The 26,136-nt window shown below is 35.0% G+C and overlaps 1 protein-coding gene across 4 annotated transcripts in view; it reads left to right on the top strand.

The window, feature by feature from the left end:
- The window catches only part of EXOC6B (exocyst complex component 6B), a 477,149-nt gene that overhangs the window by 217,684 nt on the left and 233,329 nt on the right, over positions 1 to 26,136 (top strand). For all 4 annotated transcript variants that reach the window (XM_023760613.1, XM_006096760.3, XM_023760615.1 and 1 more), the window contains 6 exons: positions 16,882 to 16,965; positions 17,306 to 17,352; positions 18,778 to 18,898; positions 23,449 to 23,520; positions 24,225 to 24,322; positions 25,729 to 25,834. In XM_023760613.1, coding sequence (XP_023616381.1) covers positions 16,882 to 16,965; positions 17,306 to 17,352; positions 18,778 to 18,898; positions 23,449 to 23,520; positions 24,225 to 24,322; positions 25,729 to 25,834 — 528 coding nt within the window. The remainder of the gene's footprint in view (positions 1 to 16,881; positions 16,966 to 17,305; positions 17,353 to 18,777; positions 18,899 to 23,448; positions 23,521 to 24,224; positions 24,323 to 25,728; positions 25,835 to 26,136) is intronic.

Genomic DNA, 26,136 nt, shown 5'->3' with positions numbered 1-26,136 from the left:
GCAACTAAGGAAATAGCTTTATTTTTTTCCTATTTTTGTTCATTGTTTAAAAAATAAGTTTGAAGAAACCAAATTACTCACAATTCCACCCCAATTTTGGTCTGTTTTCTTCCAGACATTATTCTCTGGAATCATATGATATATTTTTTTATAAAATTTTAATTAGACTATATGCTTTCTTTATAATTTTATTTTCTCCCTTAATATATATCATATCACAAATATCTGTTCATGTTAGTAAATATAGGCCCACTATTGTTGCTTTTTTCCACGATATAGGTTTACTTAATACAGTGTTGGAATTAATGATGATGATGATGACGATGATGATGGCTACCATTTATTGAGTACTTATTACATACTAGACATCATATTATATAACTTGGCTGCTAGGAATCATATATAATTTGCATGCTAAGTATCATCTTATATGACTTGCATACATTGTCTTTGTTAATCCTCATAGCATCCCTGAAAAGTGTACATGTTAATATACTTATTTTGCATGTGGGACAATTGAGACCTAGAGAGATTAAATTGCTTAAGATCACAAAGTTAGGAATAAACCAGGGTTCTAACCCATACTATTAGAATCTGAATCCAAGTTTTTTCAGCTCTAGACATTTTTAAAATTTTTTGTCACTAATCTGGGTATCACTTTAAAATAATTCAAGTGAATTAAAGGGCATACACGTATTATGATATCTAGCCTTTCAGAAGAGTCTTAACAATTTGCTTCCTGATATCTAGCCTTTCAGAAGAGTCTTAAAAATTTGCATTCCTTAGCAAAAGAATTTAGGTGTGCAGTTTTACCATATTTTCAGCAATATTGGGTGTTGAATTTTTTCTTTTGCTAATTTAGTAGGCAAAAAAGAAAGTATATTGTGAATTTCATTGACTGTAAAGTCAGTATTGATTGTGGCTTTTTAATAATGTGTAGTGGTCACTCATTTCTTATTTGTGTGCATGAAATGTTTATAATTTATTTATTCAGATAAATACCTTTTTTGTTTGATATGTATTTATGATATTTTCTTAGTTCTTATTTGCTTTTTAATTTAATTTTTAAAATTTTGATTTGTAGAAATTTAAAAATCTTTGTGATCCTATCTGTCATCTTTTCCTACTGTGTGTTTTTAAAGTGTAATTTGTAACCATTAAAATGTGCAGATTTTAAATGTGTAGCTTTCTGGGTTTTAACATATGTGTAAACTTGTATCAGTACCACCCAAATCAGGATATAAAACATTTCCATCTCCCACGGAAGTTCCTTCTTGCCCCTTTCTAGTTGTTATTAGCCTTCTTCTCCCCCAACAATAGAAACTCTTCTGATTTCTATCACCATAGATTAGTTTTGCCTGTTCTTGAACTTTATATACCTATCTACACTAATAAAAGAGAAACATGCAAATTGGTGTCACTCCGCTGTGCCCACCAGCCAATCAGGATGAGTATGCAAATTAACCCAACAAACATGGCGGTTAATTTGCATACGTTGGTGAGGAGCGAAGACTGAAGGCTTCGTCGGAGCAAAGACTGAAGACGAATGAAGACTGAAGACTGAAGACTACTGAAGAAGCTTGGCTTCTCCGCTGCGGTTGGAGCAGAGAAGCCTTGAGACTTGCCTTCTCTGCTGCGGTCGTGGCGGAGAAGCCTCCAGACTTGGCTTCTCCGCTGCAGCTGGAGCAAAGTACCTGGGTTGCGGGCACATCCCCAGTAGATGTGCAGGAGGCAGCTGATCGATGTTTCTCTCTCATCGATGTTTCTAACTCTCTATCTCTCTCCCTTCCTCTCTGTAAAAAATCAATAAAATATATTTTTAAAAAAAACATAATGTTTTTGAGATTCATGCTGTTGCATGTATTGGTAGTTTGATCTTTTTTATTGTGGAATGTTTTTTTATTTTAGGAATATTGATAGACATTTGGGTTTTTCTAGTTTGGGGCTAATGATGAATCAAACTTCTGTGACATTCTTATATTAGTATTTTAATTGGACCTAGATGCTCTTTTCTCTTGAGAAAATATCTGGGACCAGAATATTCTAGTTATCTTTTTGTTAGTGATTTCTAGATTTCCAATAGAGTCATTTAATATACCCTATAGATTTTTACACTTTGAAACTAATGGAGATTTTATTTATGGTCCATAATATAATATAATTTTATAAATGTTCAATCTGTACTTGAAAAGAATTCATATTCTTGTTTAATAGAGTGACTACATATGACAGTTTGATTTGCCAATATTTTCTGATTTGGTTCTAACAAAATATATAGAAAATATGTAAGATAATTATAAATGGAGAAGGATTAAGATGTAAAGGGAAATAGGGGTTCTCTACTTCCCTGGAACTGGGAAAATGGCAGTATCAATAGCCAATGATAAGTTATATCATGTATATGTAATGTAATGCCTAGGTCATATATATACATATACATATACATATACATATACATATACATACATATATATGTATATATACCAGGTGTATATAATGTAATATCTAGAGTAACCAATAAAAATATTGTGTAAAGAGATAAACTTCAAAACACTATAATAATAAAAGCGTAATATGCTAATTAGACCGGACAGCCAAACATCCTTCTGGATATCCTTCTGGAAGAAGCCGGGGCTGCAAGAGCCGAGCCCCTTGCACGAATTTCATGAATCAGGCCTCTAGTCTATAATAATAAAAGTGTAATATGCAAATTGACCGAACGACTGAACAGCAGAATCACCGTCTGGACAACCTTCCAGATGACCACACTATGACACACACTGGCACCACGCCAGCCAAGGTGGGTGCAATGCGATTGGTCTGGGGGCCCCACCATCGCCCCACGATCACCCCACAGAGGGAGGCCCAGGCCACCGGCTGGTGGGGTGATCGATTGCGGGGGGAGGCAAGAGGTCAGCTGTTCTGCCTGCTGGCCCTGCCTTCCACCCCAGTTCCCCATTCGCCAACTGGCGATCTGAGCCTGCCGGCTGGTGAAAGGGACCAAGAGGGTAGTTAATGCGCCTCATAGTGACTGGTCGAGCGGTCATTCTGCTGTTAGGGTCAATTTGCATATTACCTTTTATTATGTAGGCTAGTGCTGGAAGTTCTAGCCAGTGTAGTAAGATAAGAAAAGGAGATAAAAGGCATACAGATTGGAAAGGAAGGCATGTAACTGTCCCTATTTGCAAATAACATGATTGTTAATGTTGAAAACTCCAAAGAATCAAGATAAAACCACCTGATAATAATAAGTGAATATAGCAAGGTGGCAGGATACAAGCTATACAACAACCAGTTGTATTCCTGTATACTAGCAATGAACATATAGATACCAAAATTAAAAATATAATACCATTTATGATCACTCAAAAATATATGCTTATGTATAAATCTAAAAACACATGTACAGTGTTTGTATCCTGAAGACTACAGGATGCTGATGGATAAAATTAACAAAGATGTAAATACATGGGAAGACAAACTGTGTTCATGGATTGGAAGACTCAGCACAATAGAGATAGATATCAATTTTTCCCAAGTTAATACACAAATTTAATGAAATTCCTATCAAAATCCCAGCAAATTTTTATAGATATGGACAAGATTATTCTAAAATTTGTATGGAAAGGTAAAGAAATTAGAATAAATAAAACAATTTTGAAAAAGAAGAATAAAGTGGAGACATCAATGTACACAATTTCAGGATTTATTATATAGCTACAGTAATCAAGACTGTGCTGAGGAACAGTTGGGACAGAGTAGGGAACCCAGAAATAGACTCACAAAAGTATTTGACAGAATTGCAAAAGCAATTCAACAAATGGTCCTGAAATAATTGGATAGTCATAGGCTAAAATTCACTTAAAATGGATCATGACTGAAATTTCAGGTGCAAAACTACAAAACTTTTAGGACAGCATAGGAGAAATCCTTAGAATCGAGGGATAGACAAAGTTTTTAGACTTTATTCCAAAAGCACTCACCATAAAAGAGAAAAATTGATAAACTGTAACTTACCAAAATTAAACAATTTTGCTCTGTAAAAGACCCTCTTAAGAGGATGAAGAGATAAGCTACAGAGTGGGGAAAAATATTTGCAAACTTCATACCCAAAAGGCTTTTCTTTCAGAACCCCAAAATCAAACAATCCAGTTCGGATATAGGCAAAAGACAGAAGGAAACAACCAAAGCAGATACATAGGTGGCAAATAAGCACATGAAAACATCTTCTGTTCAGCGTCATTAGTCACTAGAGGAATTAAAAGTAAAGCCACAATGAGCTATCAGTACACTCCTATCAGAAGAGTGATGACACTGAAGGCCAGGAAGGGTGCTGGTGAGAATGGAAAATGCTGCAGTCACACTGGAAAACAGGGAGTTTCTTATAAAACTAACGATGCAGCTGCCATATGACTCAGCAGTGGCATTCCTGGGCTTTTATCCCAGAGAAATGAAAACTTAGTGCAGGTATTTTCTATACATGAATGTTGATAGCAGCTTTATTCATAACTAGAGACCCGGTGCACTAAATTCATGCGGGGGGGGGGGGGGTCTCTCAGCCCTGCCTGCAACGCCAGCATCCCTCGCCCCGGGCTCCGGCCTGAGGCCCCTCCCCTCCCTCTGCGTGTCTGGGGCCCCTCCTCTCCCCTCCCTTCGCGCAGCCGGGGTGTGGACTCTGGACTTGCATTGCCGGGGTGACACCGCCAGTGTCCTGCCCCGGCCACTATGGGCACTGCCATCTTTGTCGAGGAGTGATGGTTAATTTACGTATTACTCTTTTATTAGATAGGATAGCCCCAAACTAGAAACAGCTCTGATGTCCTTCAGTAGGTGAATGGTTAAGCAAACTGTGGTACATTTATACCATACCATGGACTAATATTCAAATATAAAGGAGAGAATTATTGATATATACAACAACCTGTATGACTCTTCAGAGATTTATGCTGAGTAAATGAGCCAACTTCAAAAGGTTACATATTATAAAAATTCTAATTATGTACGATTCTTAAAATGACAACATTGTAGTAATGGCAAACAGAGTAGTGCTTGCCAAAGATTAAGTAAAGGGTTGGAAATGAGGGAAGTGGGTTTGGCTCTGAAAAGGAAACAAGGGATTCTTACAGTTTTGGAAATGCGAATCTTCACTGTTGATAACCTGCCTGTACTATACTTTTTGAAAATGTTTACTATTGCAGAAGCTGGGTAAGGCACATGGCAGCTGTTCTATTATTTCTGTTAACTGCATGTGAATTCACAATTCTCTCATAGTAAAATGTTTAATTGGTATTTTATTAAAAATTGGTATTTTATTCAACTTTTAATTTTCTTTTTTTAACTTGTATTCATATATATATAGTATATATATATATACTATATACTAGAGGCCCAGTGCATAAAATTTGTGCACGGAGGGGGTGTGTGTCCCTCAGCCCAGCCTGCACCCTCTCCAATCTGGGATCCCTCTCACAATCCGGGACTGCTGGCTTCCAACCTCTTGGCTGCCTGCCTGATTGCCCCTAACTGCTTCTACCTGCCAGCCTGATCACCCCCTAACCACTCCCCTGCCAGCCTGATTGCCCCTAACTGCCTTCCCCATCCGGCCTGGTCACCCCCAACTGCCCTCCCCTGCAGGCCTGGTCCCCCCCAACTACCCTCCCCTGCCAGCCCAGTTGCCCCCAACTGCCCTCCCCTGCCGGCCATCTTGTGGCCACATGTGGGCGGCCATCTTGTGTGTTGGAGTGATGGACAATTTGCATATTACTCTTTTATTAGATAGGATATATATTTTTTACCAAATGTTGGTCTAATGTTTGTTGTCCACTTTGTCTGTTTTTAGAAAAATATGCCTATTTTTCTATCTGAAGCTCAGTATGACAGATTTTTATTGTTAGATTCTAAATTTTCTGTTTCTGTAAAGCATTTGTAACTGAGGGCAGGGAAGGGGGGACAGCATAGATTTATTTATACAGAATTTCCCCAATCCTCATTTAATTGTATAAAGGGCTGTTTTGGGGGGTATGTGTGGCAAATTTGATTTTGAAATGCAGGGAGCAGCCATGTGTCTTTAATAAAACAGCCATTACATACATTTATGTATCATAAAAATAATGTGTATAGCTCTTTCAGTTTATAAAAATAGTACTTCTACTGAACCTCAGATTTTGTGCTTTCCTGGCATTGGTTTTCTTTATATGCTTGGGATATAGCTTTTCAAAACCCTGACTACTTAAAAGCTATATCCCTGAGTCTTTTGGTATAAAATCCTATACTGTACCTTCTGGGAAGCCAGTGCTTTTCATTGTGAGGACTGTTAGTAACATCATTGCCTTCATCTCCATGAAGTGATTGTGTGGAACAACTGTGAGATGCTGGTTTTATTTGTATGTACATTTTTAGATGCCACATTTTCCTACTAGCTCTTTGATAATTGTTCAGAGGCCATACTCCTTTTGGCCATGTGAAAAAAATGAAGAGATTTTTGGGGAAATTTTAAACTTTCAAATTGTGAAGTGCTTTAAGAGTTTAAAAGATGGACAGGTGTGAGTTAGAAGAGACTTCCCTTAAAAATTGGCAAGTATGAAACTGGGCAGTTGAATAATAACTTTGGAAAACTATCAACATTGGTAATAGTTCTTTGGAGAAAATTCAAAAAGCCTCATTGTTCCACTCTAATTAAAGGAATGATTTTCCTTCTGGTCATGTGTAGAGACCCAACTCAAGAATTTTTGGTGTCCCATTGTTGGGCAATTAATTTGGTGTACTTTTTTGCTCACATATTCTTGGATTCCCTGGTATTATAAGGGATAACCCTATAAAATGATGGATGGGGGTGTGTGTTATTCAAATCATAGTGCCTTTTTCCTTAATAGAAAAATAACATGCATTTTAATTATTTTGTACTAAAAGCTGTGTTACATATTAAAATTCTCTTGTGAAGATGGATATTAGCTGAACCTATTTGGGGTAATCATGTCATAATATATGTAAATAAGATCATCATGTTATACCCCTTAAGCTTATGCAATTATATATATAAATTAATTTTCAATAAATCTGGAAAATATGGAAAAATAAAACATTCTCTTGCTAAATATCCACAAATGGATTAAATCTATTATATTTGTATTACAATATAATAATGGCACATTAAGGTACACGTTACTTGCAGATTATTCAAGTTAGGGTTTCTCTAACAAAAGGGACATTTATCTTAAAAGTGAAATCCAAATTTTTCTCTGATCAATTACCTTAATCATAGAGGAAGTCTAGGTGTTTGTTCTAACCAGGTATCTAGGTTGTAATTTTAAGCAGTTTGGTTTGCTAAGCATGATTAAGACACTGTTCCCTTTGAAGTATACCCTTTTGCTTCTAAGGTACAACTGTTTATCATCTTGGGTCAAAGGTTGTAAAAAGTAGTCATCAATTAAAGCTTTATTGGTTGTAATTGGAAATGCTATGAAAGGAGCCAGCCAAACTGAATTTGATAATAAAAGACTCTTTGTTAAAATATTTAATAAATTAACACTCTCTTGGAAGGGGGAAGCTAATTACAAAGCCCACGATTGTTAATCATAATGTTTACTTTTTTCAAAAGCACAGCCTCAACTACTCCATAATCATTAGACATCAGATTTCTTTCTTTTTTCTTTTCTTTTAATTCCTACAGACTCTGTCATTCCTGGAGGGGATGTTCTTTTCTATGGCTCAGGCTGGGGATATGGCAGAAGGAGGAAATGCCAAGACAAACATAAGTTATAAGGGCCATCTTAAAAATAGACAGCACTCTGTTAGAAGATCAGATTGCCTTTGCTGTTTTCAAAAAGGATCAGATATTTATGTAGATTCATTTTGTAGGCTAATTGAATGGTATCAAGAATTGAGAATACCTAGTTTTTTTGTGTGTGTTTTTTTTTCGAGGTGTTTTGACAGTGTTGTGGTTCTTGAATTTTAGACACTTTTCAAAGCCCTGATATAGGGAAGGGGAGCTGCGACACATATTACCATCACGGCTCTTGAATGACCTTGCATGGGAACTCTAAGAATGGGCTTTTACATCTGAGAATGACATGTTTCTAGGTTTAAGCAATAGAGGGCATCTTGGGTTTGTTCTTTATACATGTTTCTGTAGTCTAATCTTTAGGGCAGTTCTAATGAAAGAAAATCCTGCTTTAGACCTGCAGTGCAAATTAGCCATATGGTGAAGTGTAATATCCCGCTGCATGTCATTATGGGGCCCTATGAAAAGTGCTCCCCTTTTCACATGGAAGCAAATTAAAATGGCCCTTTCAGGTTTCTTTCCCCCTTTAAATACCCTCCCCCCCCCCCCCAAAAAAAAACAACTCTGAATAAACCTGTCTTCACTTGGAAGCCGGGACAGTTAAAAGGGAGTTCTCCAGCTGTAGTCAGGGTGGTGAAATTATAGGCTTTGCCCAAGTCCAAATGGAAATATTGCTTCCTGTAGGCAAAGCTGAAAGAACAATGGTATGTGCTTCCCTTCTTTCATTGTCACTCCCTTGTTTCTTTGTGTATTTGTCTTTAGCTGCTTCTCAATCCAAGGGTTACTTTTCTGTTATTGTGATTGATTAGATGGAATTGGCCCACTCTCCAGTAGACTCCATATCAATCTTTACCTGGAGAGACCCCCTAGATGAAGGACTGTTTAGCCAAATAATTGCACAGTAAATATTTAAGGAAGAGGATAGGTTTGTCCCTCTTTGCCTATTGTATAGCCCATATGAAGTAGCATTGTCCCAACATAAGTTTTTCCCCCTTTTTCAAAACTAGCATGTAGATACCACTAATGTTTGGTGGCATATGGGGCTTAGTAATCGTATGAAAGGTTTAGGGTGTCTGTGCATGGTACACATTATTATTACCTTTTATGAAGACAAATCAATGGAAAGGTCTTTCATCTGGCCTCCCACACCCTCCCTCAAGAGCAAGGTCACATGATACTGACTTATTTGATTACTAGTGCACATTTGTAATTTCTAGTAGCTAAAATTTGACTTTTGAGCTTTTACAAACAAACAAAATAATCCTCTTTCATTTGCCCACACTGAGTGGCAATACTCTGTGTGTTTCCTATGTTTATATCCAGACAAGTGTCTAGACACATAAGGAATTAAAGTTGTCACTTATGCTTTTATTTTTAAACATTTATTCTAAACCCTTGTTTGTTCCAGCATTTGTGAGAAGGTTTATAGCATGTGTTTGAAGAAAGGGAGTTGGAACAGTGTTGTGCAATAAAAGTGGATCATACGCAATTATGTTGTTTGAGAAAAGATTTTTGCATGCAAAAGTCAGTGAGAAGAATATGTACAATATGATCCAATTTATATGTGTGTTAATATACTGTACATATGTGTGTAAGTATGTGAAATATCTGTCTTTAGAATAGGAAAAGGTCTGTAAGGGAGTATACCAAAAACAGTAATTATCTCCAGGTGATGGGGTTATGAATGACTTATTTTCTATTTTTGCCTGATCTTTATTTGTTTTTTCTAAGGCACATATTATAATTTTGTAATTAATAATAATTTAAAAAGAGATAGATAATATAGAAAACACAGCTAAAAGCAAAATATTTTAAAAATCCCAAACAATTTCTGGCATAGCCTGATAAGTGGGTCATTTCCTGGTAAAAATCCTGTGCTGGATTTAATGATTAGTCTTAGGGAATTGTCAATGGCTTTTGGAGCATTTGACTATTAGCACCCTTCTCCAAGTTTATCACTAAAAATGATATAATACTTAAATCAGATATGAATTTAGAGGATAAAGTACCCAGTAAGTTGAAGAAGAGATTAACACTCCCTGGAGAATATTTCTTTCTCTTGTTTTAACATTAAGTAAAAATAGGATATATTCTGTGATCATTTAGTTTTTCTTAGTTGTTCTATAAATGAATGGCAAAAATTTGCTGTAGAGATTTCTTTATAATGTAAACTCTAGTATCTAGGTTAAATTTCAGATGGGATGTACACATTTAACATAGAAAATATTAAACAAAGTCTTGCTTGGCTTCTAAGTTTTTCTTAAAATTTACTAAAATACTTTAGATTCATTAAAGTCTGGAAACTTACAACAACATTAATAAATGAGGATGATAATTAACATTGCATTGTCTGAATTTGAATAAGATTTGCTCTAATTTTAGAGCTGATTGAATGGATTGAAAAGTCCAGTAGTAGAGTGATGTGTGTTTTGCTGCTCTAAAGAGAGCAAACTTTAAAAAGTCAGAGGACACTTTATCTTTTTCCACTGTATGCCTTTTTTGCCTGAAAATGCAATTCTGAATTGATGAATACATTGGTTGTCCACCCCTGTATGCATGGTTTCTCCTTTTGAAGGCTTCTAGACTGTGGGGTGAGTGGGAAATAGGAACTTTGGTGGCAGCCCAGTTCTTCCTGTGCTGGAGAATACTTAATAGTGCTTATACAAGAGCACAGATAAGAATACCCTATATAATTGTGATTTTCACTCACTTTAAGAAGTTCAGAGAGTTTAACATGAGAGCTGTGTGGTAGGAGAATGTTTATCCATATTTCGTGAACCTAGTAGGCCAATTGCTTGCTTGACACGAGAATCAGTTTGTGGATAGTCTTTGAAACAGCTTTGGACCTGCGCACATCATCCTGCTATAAATTGCTACTTCCATAAGGATGTTTGATCTACAGCCAGATGAACGGTGAGTGGGCCAAAGGCAAACCGCAAACCAAATCTGTGGTCCAGAAAGTGCTTCTGTTGTTCAAAATAGAGCAATTGGGAAAATGAGACAATACAAAGCAAAATTTGAGATCTGAAAAATCATACAGGATAAAAAGGGACAGGGAACATTATTCTAAAAAGTTCAGAGGAAACATGATTCTAAAAATCATTTTCTATAAGAACCAAAAGAAAATTTTAGAAAATTGTTTGGTGTGAAGAAGTCATAATCTCTATGAAACAGGAACAAAATTCTTTAAAAGACTAAAATGGTCCTATGGATATAGAAAACCAACAGGATGAGATAAGTAGGAATAATTACAAAGAAATGATTTTTGTAATAGCAGATAAAGTATAAATATGAAAATGAAGTCTTAAAAGAAAATATTGATTAATATCTTATTCACAGTTTTAATTATTTATTCAAAGACATGTATATTGAATGGCATTTATGTGCCAGGCATGGCATAGGGGCTGGGAACACAACAATAAATAAGACAAATAAAAAACTTGTTTTCATGGAGCTTGCATCCACATGAAATGGCACAAACTAGAAAACAGCATTATCAGATGGAGATATGTGCTACGCAATGAATTAAAAGTGGGCTATGTGCTAGGCATCACTTTTCATTTTAAATTGAGTAGTAGAAAAATCTTCTCTAAGTAGTTGGCATTTAAAGCAATATTTTAATTATAGGAGAGAGGCAGGCTTTTTTTTTTTTTTTGGTGTCACTTGGGATTCTTATGTTAAGTTCTTTTGTACTTTCATTCTACAGATATTTCTTATATTATCTCATTTTTTCCTAGGCTTCAGTTACCATCTCTCTGCTAATGATTCTGCAATCCATTATCGGTAGCCTAGCTCTTTCCCCTGAGCTGTAGACCCAATTACGCCTGCTCCCAAACACTTAGCACTTGAAACTCACAAACTAAACATGTCCAGTACAGAGGAAGACATTATCATCAATATCCCCAGATACAGTCAGTTCTTGTTATTCATGGTAGTTCTGTTCTATAAAGTCACTATAAACACTGAGTTAATGAATACTGAGCCATTGCACCTAGGGAAATAGAGGGTTATGTTTCTGTGAGCTTCTGATCACAACATTTTCATCAGCCAATCAATTCATAACCTTGTTTTATGTGTGTTTCTCTTTAAAGACACATTATTCAATATATATTATTGATTCATTAATATTGAATTAATAGTCAACAGCATTATAACTCATGCCTGAATGAAGCTTATCTAAAACATGTGTTTTCTCCATAAGGCACATCCTGCCTTATTATTTTTTAAATTTATCTTTATTGTTGATAGTACTACAGATGTCCTCTCTGTTTCTGTCCCCCCCCCCCGCCCCCATTGGCCCCCTCCACCCCACACACGCCCCTCCCAGGCCTTCACCAGACTATTGTCTGTGTCTATGGGCTCTGCATATAAGTTCCCAGGCTAATCTCTGCCCTCCCACATCTCAATCCTGCCTTCCTTCTGAAATGTGTCAGTCTGTTTCATGCTTCTGTGCCTTTGGATCTATTTTGTTCATCAGTTTATTTTGTTCATTAGATTCCACATATGAGTGATACCTTTCTCTGACTGGCTTATTTTGCTTAGTATAATACTCTCCAGGTTCATCTAAGCTGTTGCAAATGGTAAGAGTTCCTTCTTTTTTTTAAATAGCTACATAGTATTCCATTGTGTAAATGTACCACAGCTTTTTATTCACTCATCTGCTGATGGGCACTTAGGCTGTTTCCAAATCTTAGCTATTGTACTGCTATAAACATAGGGGTGCATCTATTTTTTCTGATTGGTGTTTTGGGTTTCTTAGGATATATTACTAGAAGTGGCATCACTGGGTCAAATGGGAGTTCCATTTTTAATTTTTTGAGGAAACTTCATACTGTTTTCCACAGTGGCTGCACCAGTCTGTATTCCCACCAGCAGTGCACGAGGGTTCCTTTTTCTCCACATCCTCTCCAACACTTGTCGTTTGTTGATTTGTTGATGGTAGCCATTCTGACAGGTGTGAGATGGTACCGCATTGTCGTTTTAATTGTATCTCTCTGATGTTTAGTGATGTTGAGAATTTTTTCATATGTCTCTTGGCCATTTGTATGTCCTCTTTGGAGAAGTGTGTGTTTAGCTCCTCTGCCCATTTTTTGATTGGATTGTTTGTCTTCCTTTTGTTGAGTTGTATGAGTACTTTATATATTTTGAAAATTAACCCTTTATCAGATGTATCATTGGCAAATATGTTCTACACCTGAAACTAATATAATGTTCTATAGCAATTATATCTCAATTTTAAAAAAAGAAGCACAAATACAAAAAATGTGTCACTAGATAGACTATGAAAAGGATAGTTGTTTATATATAGTATGTAAACAAAAATAAGAAGGCAGAGCATTGCTTTGTTCAGCCTCAGCCAGGAACATGTGCATCAGGCAACTCAAATTTTTTACTACTCTGCATACACCCCTAAATGACCATGAAAGAGTCACAAGAATGGATTTTGAGGTTATAAATAAATGTTAACAAGTAGGCAAATTTACAAATATGGAATCCACGAATAGTATTTGACTGTATATTCTTTCTCGTATTTTCCTTTCTTATTAAATGACACCACCGTCAAACTAGTTCCCAGTTAGAAACCTCACATCAGCCTTCTTTCCTTCCTGTATCCAATCAATCATTGGCTTGTACCTCCTAAATATATGTCAGATTCTGACTGATCTTTTTGTACCTAATTTCCCCTTTCTTTATTCTATGCATTACATTAAACTTCCAGGTGTCAAAAACTCTTAAGCCTTTACAGTTCAAGTCCAAGTATCTTAACGTCATCCCTCTCATGTAACCCCCGAGTTCCAGCCAGAAATAACTTTCAGTCCATGGGATGTGTGATGCCTCTTTTCTCTGACCCCCTGTGTCTCTATAAGGAACATTCCTTCTCCCCCTTTTTTATTCTTCTGACTTATTCTTTAATTATGAGTATAAATGTCATTTTTTTTCTGGCAAGCCTTCTCTGACATTCCTTCCACTCAGTACACACACACACACACACACACACACACACACACACACACTCTCACTCACACACTCACTCATTCCCTATAATCCATAGGGTTTTGTAGTTTATTTTAATATAATTGCTTGCTTAATTGTTAGTCTTCCACCATAGACTATAAATTCTGTGAAGGCAGAGGCAATGCTCAGTGACTATCACATGGTAATATGGCACCTCATAGATAAGTGACTTGTTTTTCTGTGATATTGTATGTATTAATTATTACAAAGCCTTTGGAGCACTGTGATATAAAATGAAAAAACAAACAAACATCTTTGTACTTGCCCGTCTATTATTTTGTTTCTATATTGCTTATGCCTTTAATAGCTTTTAAAAAATATTAGTGATTGAAGGAGTTTGAAGCTGAAGTGGAAATCTCTACTGTTCACATTTGACATGTTTGTGAGTAGGCAGGCACTTCATCAGTTACTCAGCTGCACCGCTCAGACATCTGCTTCTCAAATTCCACCTGTAAGCACCGACTTGACAAAATTGGCAGAGGAAATAGAATAATCAGAGGTGAATGTTTTTTAGCAGCCATTAGGGAAAATCTAACTCATTTTTGTAAATTAGATAAGTTGGTCTTTTCTTACGTTTTTATTCTATTGAGTGATTATTTGAAAGGCAAAATTGTATCTAGTTTAGAATTAAGTAGAGGACCATGATTTGGTTTTTGTATAGAATTTCATCTTGTGTATTTTCTATCATTTATAAAAAATAATTCAATTAGTATACTATGGTCTAATTAAAGAGAAGTCTTTCCCTAAATTCTCAGCTAAGTGTATCTTGGCTCCAAAGCATGTTGAATATGTAACATCACACCAGAATAATAAAGGGCCTTTAGGACTGTTAACCTTAAAATGAAAAGCTCTTCAGTGTGTACAGAATGTAATTGACATTTAATAATACCACTATGCTGTGAAATGGTGACAAGTGGGGAATAACTTTAACAAACCAACAGGCAGTTTCCACTTCTTAGTTTTTAAATGGAATCATTTGCTACCTCATTAACGTATGGACTAAGAAAGCCTTAAAATAGCTGTCTTAGTGTTTGATTTGATTTTATAGGCAGAAAAACTCAGGTGTGTACAGTTATTATCACTTCAGCATTTTTTAAAACCTGTGTTTTTAAGTTACACCAGGGTTCAACAAATCATGACCCATGGGCCAATTCCTGCCTCCTGCCTGTTTCTGTATGACCTGTGAACGAAAATGTTTATATTTTTAAATGGTAAAAAAAATCAAAAGAAGAATGATATTTCATGACAGGTGGAAATTATGTGAAATTCTAATTTCAGTTTCCACAAATATGGTTTATTGGAACCCAACCACACTGATTTATGTGTTGTCTGTGGTTGTGTTTGCTCTGCAACGGGAGCGTTAAATAGTTGCAACAAAGACTGTATGGTAACCAAACCTAAACATACTTACTATCCTGCCCTTTACAGAAAACATTTGGTAACCCCTAAGCTACACTATTGTGTTTGCATGCTCTAGCACCTTAAATCAAATTCAAAGAAGTCATGTTGGGTGAAATTCTTCAGACTTCTGGGGACGTGAAGGAAACCGAGCTTCGTATTGCAGGATGTTTATACTTTCTCACATGGGCAGGGCTTTCACTTTCTTCACTGATTTATCTTATTTAATTTTTAAACAGACACTTGCATAGGGGTTATTATTTATCAGACACTGTTCTAAAAGCTTTGTAACTCTTCTAAATCTTCATAACAACTCTGTGTGGTTGGCATCTTTACAAATGAGAAAACCATGGTACATCTATTTGTGAAAGCTAAGTGGTTAAATAGTGGAAGTTACATTACTGAAAGGGGAGTTATATAGCTAGTCATGTGAGTTGTAGAGCTACTAAGGGGCAGAGTCACGGTTTGAATGAAATCGTCCGGTTCCAAAATCATCACTTTTAACCAGTGTGCAATGCTGTCTCTCCCTTTCCACTCTTGTTTATTTAGAGAAGTCTTGGATTAAAAGTAAAATTTAGTTATAAGGGAGCATATGTTTTAAAAGCTTTGAACTTATATTAATTTTCTTGGGCTGCTGTAGCAAACTGCTACAAACTATGTAGTTTAAAACAACAGACATTTGTTCTGTCATAGTCTGGGAGACTAGAAATCCAAAATCAAGGTGTCACCCACCCTCTCAGACCCTGGATAGAATCCTTCCTTGCATCTTGCTAGCTTCTGGCGGTGGCTGTCACTCCTTGGTGTTCCTTGGCTTGTGGCCGCACTACCCCAGTCTTAGTCTGTGTCACCACATGATGTTCTATTTGTCTCTTCTCTGTGTCTTTTCTCCTCTCTTTTGAGGACACCAGTTACATTGGATTAAGGGCCACCCTGCTCTAGTCTGGCTGCATATTAATTTAACAAATTGCATCAAGGATGACCCTGTTTCTAAAATGATCACATTGAGAGATCCAGGGAAGGACATGCATTTTGAGAGGACACTATTCAATATAATCCAGTTCCAGAGCTCTTGAGGCAGGCTTTGTTCCTTTAGCACCTACAGGTAAGCCTAGAATTATAAATGAAAAGGGGAAACTATGCACCAAGAATTTCCAGGGCTTTCCCCCTTCCCTCTCCTTCCCTTCCCTTTTGTGTCAATTCTGTGCTAGAGTATATTCTATCTGGGAAGACTGATTTACTGTCCTCAGTTCCTACCTTTTTCCTGCCTCTCTTTGGCCCTTTGCTCATGATTCAGTTTTATTCTAGACATTTTTTCTTCAGGAATGTTCTGTAAGGTTTTTTAAGGAACATTTTCTCAACTGCTAACCTATGAGAATGTTGGTTCGTATTTATTCTTGTGAATCTGTGATAGTTGATTCAGAAACCAGCTTTGGTGTTCTTGAGGTTGATTTCTGGTGGTTTCCTCTTAAAAATCTTTTATATCCTTCCCTACAGGATTTGTAAGTAAGGTTCAACAAATGATAATAGTTATTTTTATTTTTTCTATGATTACTATAATTGTTAAAATAGCATATTTTCAGAAAGGTGGGGATGCCTCAGTTCCAGACCCTGGGACCTTCTCTTTTCTCATAAAATACTAGAATAATTGGTCCTGTTGTGTCAATTCATTTCCTTTCATTTATTTACAGGGTGCCCGGGAAACATTTGAGAACTATTACCGAAAACAGAGGCGAAAACAGGCCCGTTTGGTGCTCCAGCCTCCATCTAACATGGTAGGATCCCCACCTTTATTTTCCTCACCTTTTTACTTTTCTGGTATCTTTTAATTGTTTTGCATATGTGCTTAGCAAATTTTTTTTTTAACTGTTAGTTTGAGACCACTTTTGATGAATGTAAGAAAATAGCAACTCTAACATCTATTGATTACCATGTGTCAGGCATTGTTCTAAGTCTCATTTTGTTCTCACTGTAACCCTCTAAAGTAGGTACTGTTATTATATTTTTCTTATAGTTTTGGGAACTGAGTCTTAAAAAATTAAAAAGCTGATATTAGCTCTATCGTAATGTATCAAAGCATAAATAATAACATTTTTCTTTTTTACTTTGTTGCAGCATGAAACTTTAGATGGCTACAGGAAGTATTTTAATCAAATTGTAGGGTAGGTATATGCATCTGTGTGTGCATGTGTATGTTGAATGTATATTATTTGTGAGACTTGGAAAAATAAATCAAGTTTTCATTATTTTTTTAAATTTTTAAGACAAGATTTATTTTTTTTTAACATTTTTAAGACAAGATTTATTTAGTCTTGACTTTCTGATTATTTTAAAGGAATGTCCTATTGGTTTCAACATTATATAAACATTATTATATTTGATGTTTTGTTTCTCCATGCTTGGTAAGAGGGAACCAAATAATCAGCAAAAGTTGGCAAACTTTTTCTAAAGTGGCCAGATAGTAAAATATTTTAGGCTTACCATGCTGTAATTTTTTTTTTTTTTTGTCACAACTGTTCAGCTCTGTTGCAATGCAAGAGCAACTATAGGCACTACTCAAATGAGTGAGCATGGCTGTGTTCCAATAAAACAATATTTATGAAAACACACAGTGGGTTATACCCTCATCTAGAGTATCTGTACTAGTATGGAATTGCAGTCCCCAGATAAACATCCCAAATGTAGGCATCTTATTCTAATTCAGAATATGACTTTGCAGTTAAAAGAAAAGGAAAAAAATTGAATTGTTCCATGAAACTTATTTTTTAAGACTAAGATTGTTTCAATGTAACTGATAGTTTTGATTAAAATATATCATAAATACTCTGTATTTAAAGAATTATTATTTTAATTCTACGGAAATCCTTGATTTTGTTTGTTTTTATATCTGTTTATTTCAGTGATTTACCCTTTTTATTTTTTTCCTGGGAAAAGCTGTTTTTCTTTTAGGAAACTTAGATTTCTTTCAAGCATTTTTTTTTTAATGTAGAGCAGTGGTTCTACATTATTAATTTTAATTAGTATGAATATTTAGGCAAGATAGTTGAAAATACATTTTAAATGCATAAAAATGTAAAAGCCTCAGCAGAATGTTAAAAAATAAGTATACATTTTTTTTTAACCTTTGTAAGATACCTCTTTAATAGTTTGTTGAGAAAGTCTTTATAAGGACAAGGGTAATTATTTTGATATTTTTTGTTGGGTTCTTAAAATATATGTATTTTACCTTTTATTGTCTTTTAAAAACCTATTGGCTTTTTAAAATATACTTATTGGGATAATAAAAATTATCCTCTTTTACCTATAAACATTTTCTTCCCTTTTAAATTGCTAGGTAATATGGTTAACATTTAACAAAAATGTAACTCCAAGTTTAGTAAAAGTGGTTAAGAAGATATCAAGATCAGGAGCATAATACTAAGTCCAAGAAATCTGATTTCATTTATGATACCAGACAGCTTTCTTTTAGAAAAAAAATGACTATTAACTTAGAATTTAGTGACAGTTCTTAATGTTTGTCAAACCCTGGATATAGTATGCAAACTGTAATTTCTGACAACTGTGCTTTCTCTTTTCCCCAATCTTAGCTTTTTTGTGGTTGAAGATCATATTTTACATACGACCCAGGGCTTAGTAAATAGAGCCTACATTGATGAACTATGGGAAATGGCGCTTTCCAAAACCATTGCCGCACTCCGTACCCACTCGGTATGTAAGAAGCCCAAGAGAGGTGCTTACTTCGAGCTTATTATCTATATGCTATTCAGTGTTTCACTGTTTTAAAATAATTATGTGTGTATCATTTGAAATCTGAGGTCAGGGTGCCAGCATGGTGGTTTTTGGTGAGAACTTTCTTCCTGGTTTGCAAATGGCAGCATTTTTATTGTGTCTCACATGGTCTTTCCTCAGTATATTCTAGTGTTTCCTTACCCTTTTGTAAGGACACCAATCCCATTAGATTAATGCCCCACCTTATTTCATTTGATCTTAATTATCTAAGGCCACATCTGTAAAAATAGACATACTGGGGGACATAACATTCAGTCCATAACATCTACTCTTTCCCAACATATTTTGAAGCCCACCTTTATCATATAATAATATGTATACTAAGGTCTGTTTTTAGGCTCTATGATTCTCCCTTTCCCTTTCCTTCTCTCTGAATGTCTTAAATCAATATATCATATTGATTACATTACATCTGATATAGTATGGTTTAATTTTTATAGGACATGTGTATTCTCTAAAAATCCTATTTTTAAAATATGCTATCTTATTTTTCAAGATTAATTTGAGAATTACTTTGTCACATTTCTTCCACCTCTTCCCTCCCCTCTATCCTCCTACTTGAACTATAGTCTTATTATAAATTTAATTGGAAATAATTGATATATTTCAAATTCTGGTATTTTTCACCAAGAATATATGTATTTTTCTCTTACCTGCTTTCATGTTGTTTGGTAAAATATTTTATATGCTCCCCATCTAAGTCCTATTTTTGGTGCATTATGGTTTTTTCATATTTTATCCTCACCCGAGGATTATGTTTATTGATTTTTTTTTTTGAAAAGAGAGAGACAGAGAGAAAGAAAGAAACATTGACCCATTGATCCGTTGTCTCCTGCACGCTCCTCAACCAGGGATTGATCAGTAACCTAGGTATGTGCCCTAACCAGTAATTGAACCCACAACCAGCGTTCAGGTAATATTTTGAGGAAGGTTTTTTCTCCCAATCATTTTTATTAACTAATATTGCTGTCCTTCTATGGAAATCCTTGATTTTGTTTGTTTTTATATCTGTTTATTTCAGTGATTTACCCATTTTATTTTTTTCCTGGAAAAAGCTGTTTTTCTTTTAGGAAACTTAGATTTCTTTCAAGCATTTTTTTTTTAATGTAGAGCAGTGGTTCTTAACTTTTTGTATGTGACTGATACATTTGATGAATCCACGTGATAAATTTATAGAACTCTCTCAGCAGGACAATGTACTCTCTTCATCATGCAATTGCATTTGATGTCTGTAAGAACAGGACACTTTCCAAGTGTGCTGATGAAAGTATATATGTGTGTAGAAAGTAATCATAATGGAGTTTCTCATTGCAGATCAACTGTATATTCTTTTGAATTGAAGAATAAATGACAAAGTGCCCCTCCTCCCCAATAGCTCAGCATTAATCTACAGTGGGAGAAAGTAGATTAGTAGTGGTTTAGGGCTGGGCATGGGTAAGAGGAGTTAAGGAGGTGATGGCTTAAAGGGCACGGGATTTTTTGTTCTTTTTTTTTTTTTGAGGTGAAGAAAATATTCTAAAATTGACTTTATTTATGTTTATACATATCTGTGAACATACAAAAATCTAATAACCAATGAATTATGTACTTTAAATGGGAGACTTGTGTGGTATGGGAATTGTATCTCAAGAGAGTTATTAAAAAATAAGTTAGCATCATCCTCATTTATTCACTGAACCATTTTATCCTTTCTGAGACAAAGTAGTTGACGCCACACATGCTAATTCTATTTTATGACACTGTTTATGGTTTATATTATCCAGCAAGCCAAGCAAAATAAGAATGACCCAAACATCAAAACAAATCTCAAAACAAACTCTATATCTGAGTGATTATGTTTTTTGTTTATCAGAAATCACATATATATAGATGTGTAACTTTCTATGTCACTATTTAAAACTGCTTTTTTCCTTTTTCAATTGAATTATTAGTCATTGTATAATTTTGAAACATTTCAAAAAATATAACATTTCAGGTACTAATGTGTGTAATAGTCTCATGCTGATTTCAAAATAATAAAGGTCTTATACAATCTGTCTCACTTAGAATTCAAATTTAGCAATATATTAAAAGAGTAACATGCTTACACAAAGAAGTTCATATCAGGAATGGTTTAATATTAGATATGCTAATATAATTGCTAATATGACTGTTAGTATGATAAACAGATCATCTGATAATACTGAAAAGGTATTTTTAAGATTCAAAATTATGCAATAGTATAATTCTTTGTGGCTCAAAACACTTATTTTTATAGATATAAAATATTGATCATTTTTTCTTCTTAGTAGTCAAGATTGTGTACTGTGATAGTCATTTTATACACACCCACACCCACATCCAAACCTATTCCCTGTCACACACATATTTTAATATTTTTTTTTTTTTTTTTTTTTTAGTCAAAGGGTATACTAAGCATGTGTGCCTTCCTGATCTCCTAACCAAGTTCTCATGGAAATAAATGGCAGGGGTTGGGAGGACAACCCAAAATGAGAAACTCTACAAAGTATCATCTATAGGCTAGAAATTTCAAAAAATATCTTTGAACGTAGAAAATAGATGGAATCAGAATAATGACTGAACCTGAGAATAAAAAGTATATTATGCATGGTAGGGTTATTGTCAAAGTAGGAGACATTCTTCCAAGTGGAATGTAGGAACACATAAAATTCAGAGTCAAACCAATACAATGAGCAGGAATGGGCCTAGGATAAATCATAAGAGAAATTATTTAGAGGTTTGCTTTCTAAAACCTTTGGTCAGCCAGCTGCTTATCCAATTCCTTTGGCCAACCTTACCATCTAAATAAAGAGAAAATAGCACGATGGAAGTGCTCTGGTACTGCTTTTTGAACACAGTGATTCATCTGCCCCATCCACTTACACAGAGCCTGTACTCACTTGTTAGTTCAGACAATTTGAACTTAGAATCTGGACATCCTGTTGGGCCTACCCAAGATGGAGATGGAAAATATGAATGTTGAAAAACATAGATAATTGAAGTAGAGTTTTGGTTGTATCTATTAGCTACTTTTAAAAAAAAGGACAGTCACAATGGAGGGGACTTTAATAATTAAAGAAATAAAAGAAGGAAATTTCCCTGCAGTGAAGAAATACTATATTATTAAAGTTGAAAGAATGCATCTTGTATCAAGCAGGGTAAATGACAGCAGGCAATTTTTTTTTACATCTCAAATTTTATATTTTAATTTGAGGGCAAGAGAAAAGCATTTTCATACATATCAGGATTCAAAGTTTACATGGAACCTATCCTATCTTATTGGTATTCTACAATAAGGAATGTAAAATGAAAAAGAAATCCAAAATATAAGATGAGATAGGATTAAATATAATATGTTAAAAAGAGAGTAAAACTCATGGAAAAATCTAAATAACTGATTATTTGTTTGCAAAGTTTAATGCTGTTAAGAATCCATACAAAAGGAGAGGCTTAATGTTTAAAAAGTTTCAGTGAAAACTCCAGATTATTTCAAGTAAACTAGTGGACAGAAAGTATATAACTTATTAATAACCACTATAAGATAATGTAAAAATAATTGATCCAATGAAAAACATGAAAGGCAACAAACAAACAAAAGAAATAATTATAAATAGAAAGCTTAAAATGGCTGGAATAGGTCCAAATATGTCAGTAATCATGGGAAATGTCAAAGTTAGAAAGTTTTATAGTTTGGTTAATAAGAGATAGTCATACATAATTAAGATTACCTACAAAGTTTGAAAATGAAGAAAGAGAAGCAGAAATAGCAATATTATACAAGGCAAATAAAAATGAAGTTGAAAACCATTAAGTGGGGGAGGAGAGGCATGTTTTGTATTAATATCAGTTTTAACCCACCAAAAAGACAGTAGCTTATTTGCAGTAGACAAGCAAGCATAAATAGGTATAAAAACAAAAACTGTTAGTAATAAGAATTGAAACTAATGCACTGCCCCATTGTGGGAAAATTTAGCACACATCTTTCAGGAACCGAGATATCAAGTACAGAGAAAATAACCAAATTAGAATTCCCAAAATTTGAATACCTAAATCACTGAACTTTTATTTATTTTAAATATGTTTTTATTGATTTTTAGAGAAAGAGAGGGAGAGAGAGATAGAAACGTTGATGAGAAACATCAACATCTATCAGCTGCCTCCTACATGCCCCCTACTGGGGATAGAGCCAGTAACTAGGGCATGTGCTCTGACTGGGAATCAAACCATGACCTCTTGGTTCCTGGTTCGATGCTCAACCACTGAGCAACACCAACCAGGCTGAATTTTTAAAACAGTGATATATACATCTTTGTATCCTGCTCAGCTCTCAAATCTCATGTTACCTTAAATCTGGTGTTGGACCCTTTCTTGGGATCCTTCACCAGGTGAAGCAGTAAACAATTAAATCACAATTTAGTTTTATTTTTAATGATTAAGATGTTTTCCTAATTGTCTTCTATTTCCTTTAGTCTTACTGCTCTGATCCAAACCTCGTGTTAGATTTGAAGAACCTCATTGTGCTTTTTGCTGATACACTTCAGGTTTGTGACTTCTGTTTATCTAGATTAGTATTTCCATCAGCTCTAAATCTTTTCACTGGCTGCCTAAATTTGAATAAGTACCTTTCAGTTTTTAGTTGTGTTTCTTCTTTTCCTAGAATTAGATTTTTTAATCTTTCTATAGCATTTCCTGGCCCATCACCTTGACCATTTATGTTTTCATAAATAGTTCCCATCCCTCTCTTTTTCCCCTTGGAGAAAATCAATTAATTGAACCAGCTACTACCTTAGTTTTCCAAAATTTTCTTAATTCAGATATAGTACCTGAGTGACTTTAGAGGTTTTTAGCTACCATCTTGAATAATAATTATTGATTTGAACCACATATTATATTAATAAAATAGCATTAGAAGTGGGTGAGATTTGTAGCATTTTCAGTTTATCTCCCTATTTCTTGTTACAGGCAGAGTTGTAGGTAGAGCTTAGCTGATGTTATAACCTGTATACAATATATTGATTTTAATATTCATCTTTTTATTTTTGCTGACTGACAAATAATTTGGTATGTACCTTTTAATTTGTGAGAGATAAATACTAAATATTAGGTGAGAATGAAAGACTCTTTATCATGGTTACATTTAAATTGTTGGCTAAAGGAATAAAGATACCTTTCAATGCCTAATCTCTCTCATGTTACTAACAAAAATCACCTTATAAAATGAAGCTATTTTTTTACTTTGTTTCAGGTTTATGGTTTTCCTGTAAATCAGCTTTTTGATATGCTATTAGAAATTAGAGATCAATATAGTGAAACTCTGCTAAAGAAGTGGGCAGGTATTTTCAGGTGAGAAATGATCTATAGTCATATAGTGTGTGCAAGTGCAAATACATGTGTGTACAATGTGTTTGTACATAAGGTTTTTCAGATATAACTAGAGGTCCGGTGCACAAATTTGTGCACCAGTGGGGTCCCTCAGCCTGGCCTGTGGGATCTGGCTGAAACCGGATCTCCAACATCCCCTGAGGGGGCCTGGATTGCAGTGGGCGCAGGCCAGGCCAAGGGATCCCACTGGTGCACAATTGGAGCCGGGGTGGGACGAGGGAGATTAGCCAGTTGGGGAGGGACTGTGGGAGGGCTCCAGGGTGTGTCTGGCCCATCTTGCCCAGTCCTGACCTATCAGCCGGACCCCAGCAGCAAGCTAACCTACCAGTTGGAGCGTCTTCCCCCTGGTGGTCAGTGCACGTCATAGTGAGCGGTTGAGCAGCCTTAGTATATCATTAGCATATTATGCTTTGATTGGTTGAACGGATGACCAGACGACCAGACACTTAGCATATTAGGCTTTTATTATATAGGATGGGTAACAAGTAGGCTTATATTTTATGTCTATGATCCAGGTTATGATTGTTAATAAAAGTAAATTGCAATGATATCCCAAATAAAGTTTCCTAGTTATTCAAAAATCAGTGATAGGTCTAACATGTGGGGAGCCCCCAAATCTCATTGTGGCTTTTTTTGTTTCTTTGAATAAACGTCAAATATTTTGGTTCATACCATATATATAATCTTTTGTCTTCTTATTCAATTTTTTGTTTTCTCTTTGGAGAACATGTCTTGTCTATTGCTTATTCATAAGGTAGTGGCTTTTGAGCCCTTTTGAATAATTTAGCTTCTCTGGAACCTTTTTTGAAGTCTTACTCATGAGATTCCTCATCTTTTTCCTTCTTCACACTTAGAGAAGAGGCCTATTACAATCCAATATTTGAAGCATATTATTTAAATAGTTGTTATAACACTATTTAAATAGTTTGAATAGAAGGTCTAGTATAGGGTTAAAGAATATTAATAATCAAATATATCTTATTTAAAAACAAATGAAACCCCTTTGCTTTTTCCAGAGCACACATTCTTTCATTGTTAACTTACTTAACTTAAGGCTTCAATATGTTGCCTTAAATTTTCTGTATCATCTGTAAATCTTAAATACCGTGAGGTCATATTTGTTCTATTTGTGTTCTATTTGTTTCAGAATATAGTTGTCTTTTTGTCTTCCTTTGAAGGATGTCCTTATCCGAAACCAAATAGTTATGTCGTAGAAGCAATAGAATAGGGACTGGGAAATGTTTATTTTGGGTTGTGGTATATATACATACAACCATTAGAATTTACCTGAAAATTACTTATCCTTACAGTGACTAACCCTTCCTCTTTCCTTCCTTCCATCCATCCATCCTTTATTTTCTTTATAGAAACATACTTGACTCTGACAACTACAGTCCTATACCAGTAACAAGTGAAGAGATGTATAAAAAGGTGGTAGGACAATTCCCATTCCAAGATGTAGAGCTGGAAAAGGTAAGTAATTGAAAATAAACTTCCCTGTTTGGGTGGCATCCTTTACAAGCTTTCATTGTATCAGTCTTATTAAAGGGATTATCTCTCACTCAGTGGGTTAGAACTAGAACACCTTCAAGGGATACCTTGGGCTTAGAACAGAAGTTTCTGTTTTGGGAGTCAGTAGATGGCTTTGGTGGGGTCCTCTGAAGTATTTGGGGGATTGAAGTATTTGGTTTACACTTTGAAGTACTTGCTTTTATTATACCCTTAGGACATTTTCTCCCCAAAACATACAGTGAAATTTACCTTATGTGCTATAT

Source organism: Myotis lucifugus, unplaced genomic scaffold (assembly GCF_000147115.1).
Source record: "Myotis lucifugus unplaced genomic scaffold, Myoluc2.0 scaffold_186, whole genome shotgun sequence".
NCBI classification, from domain to species: Eukaryota; Metazoa; Chordata; class Mammalia; order Chiroptera; family Vespertilionidae; genus Myotis; species Myotis lucifugus.
Note: the sequence above shows the minus strand (reverse complement) of the source record. Positions and strands in the feature narration are given on the sequence as shown.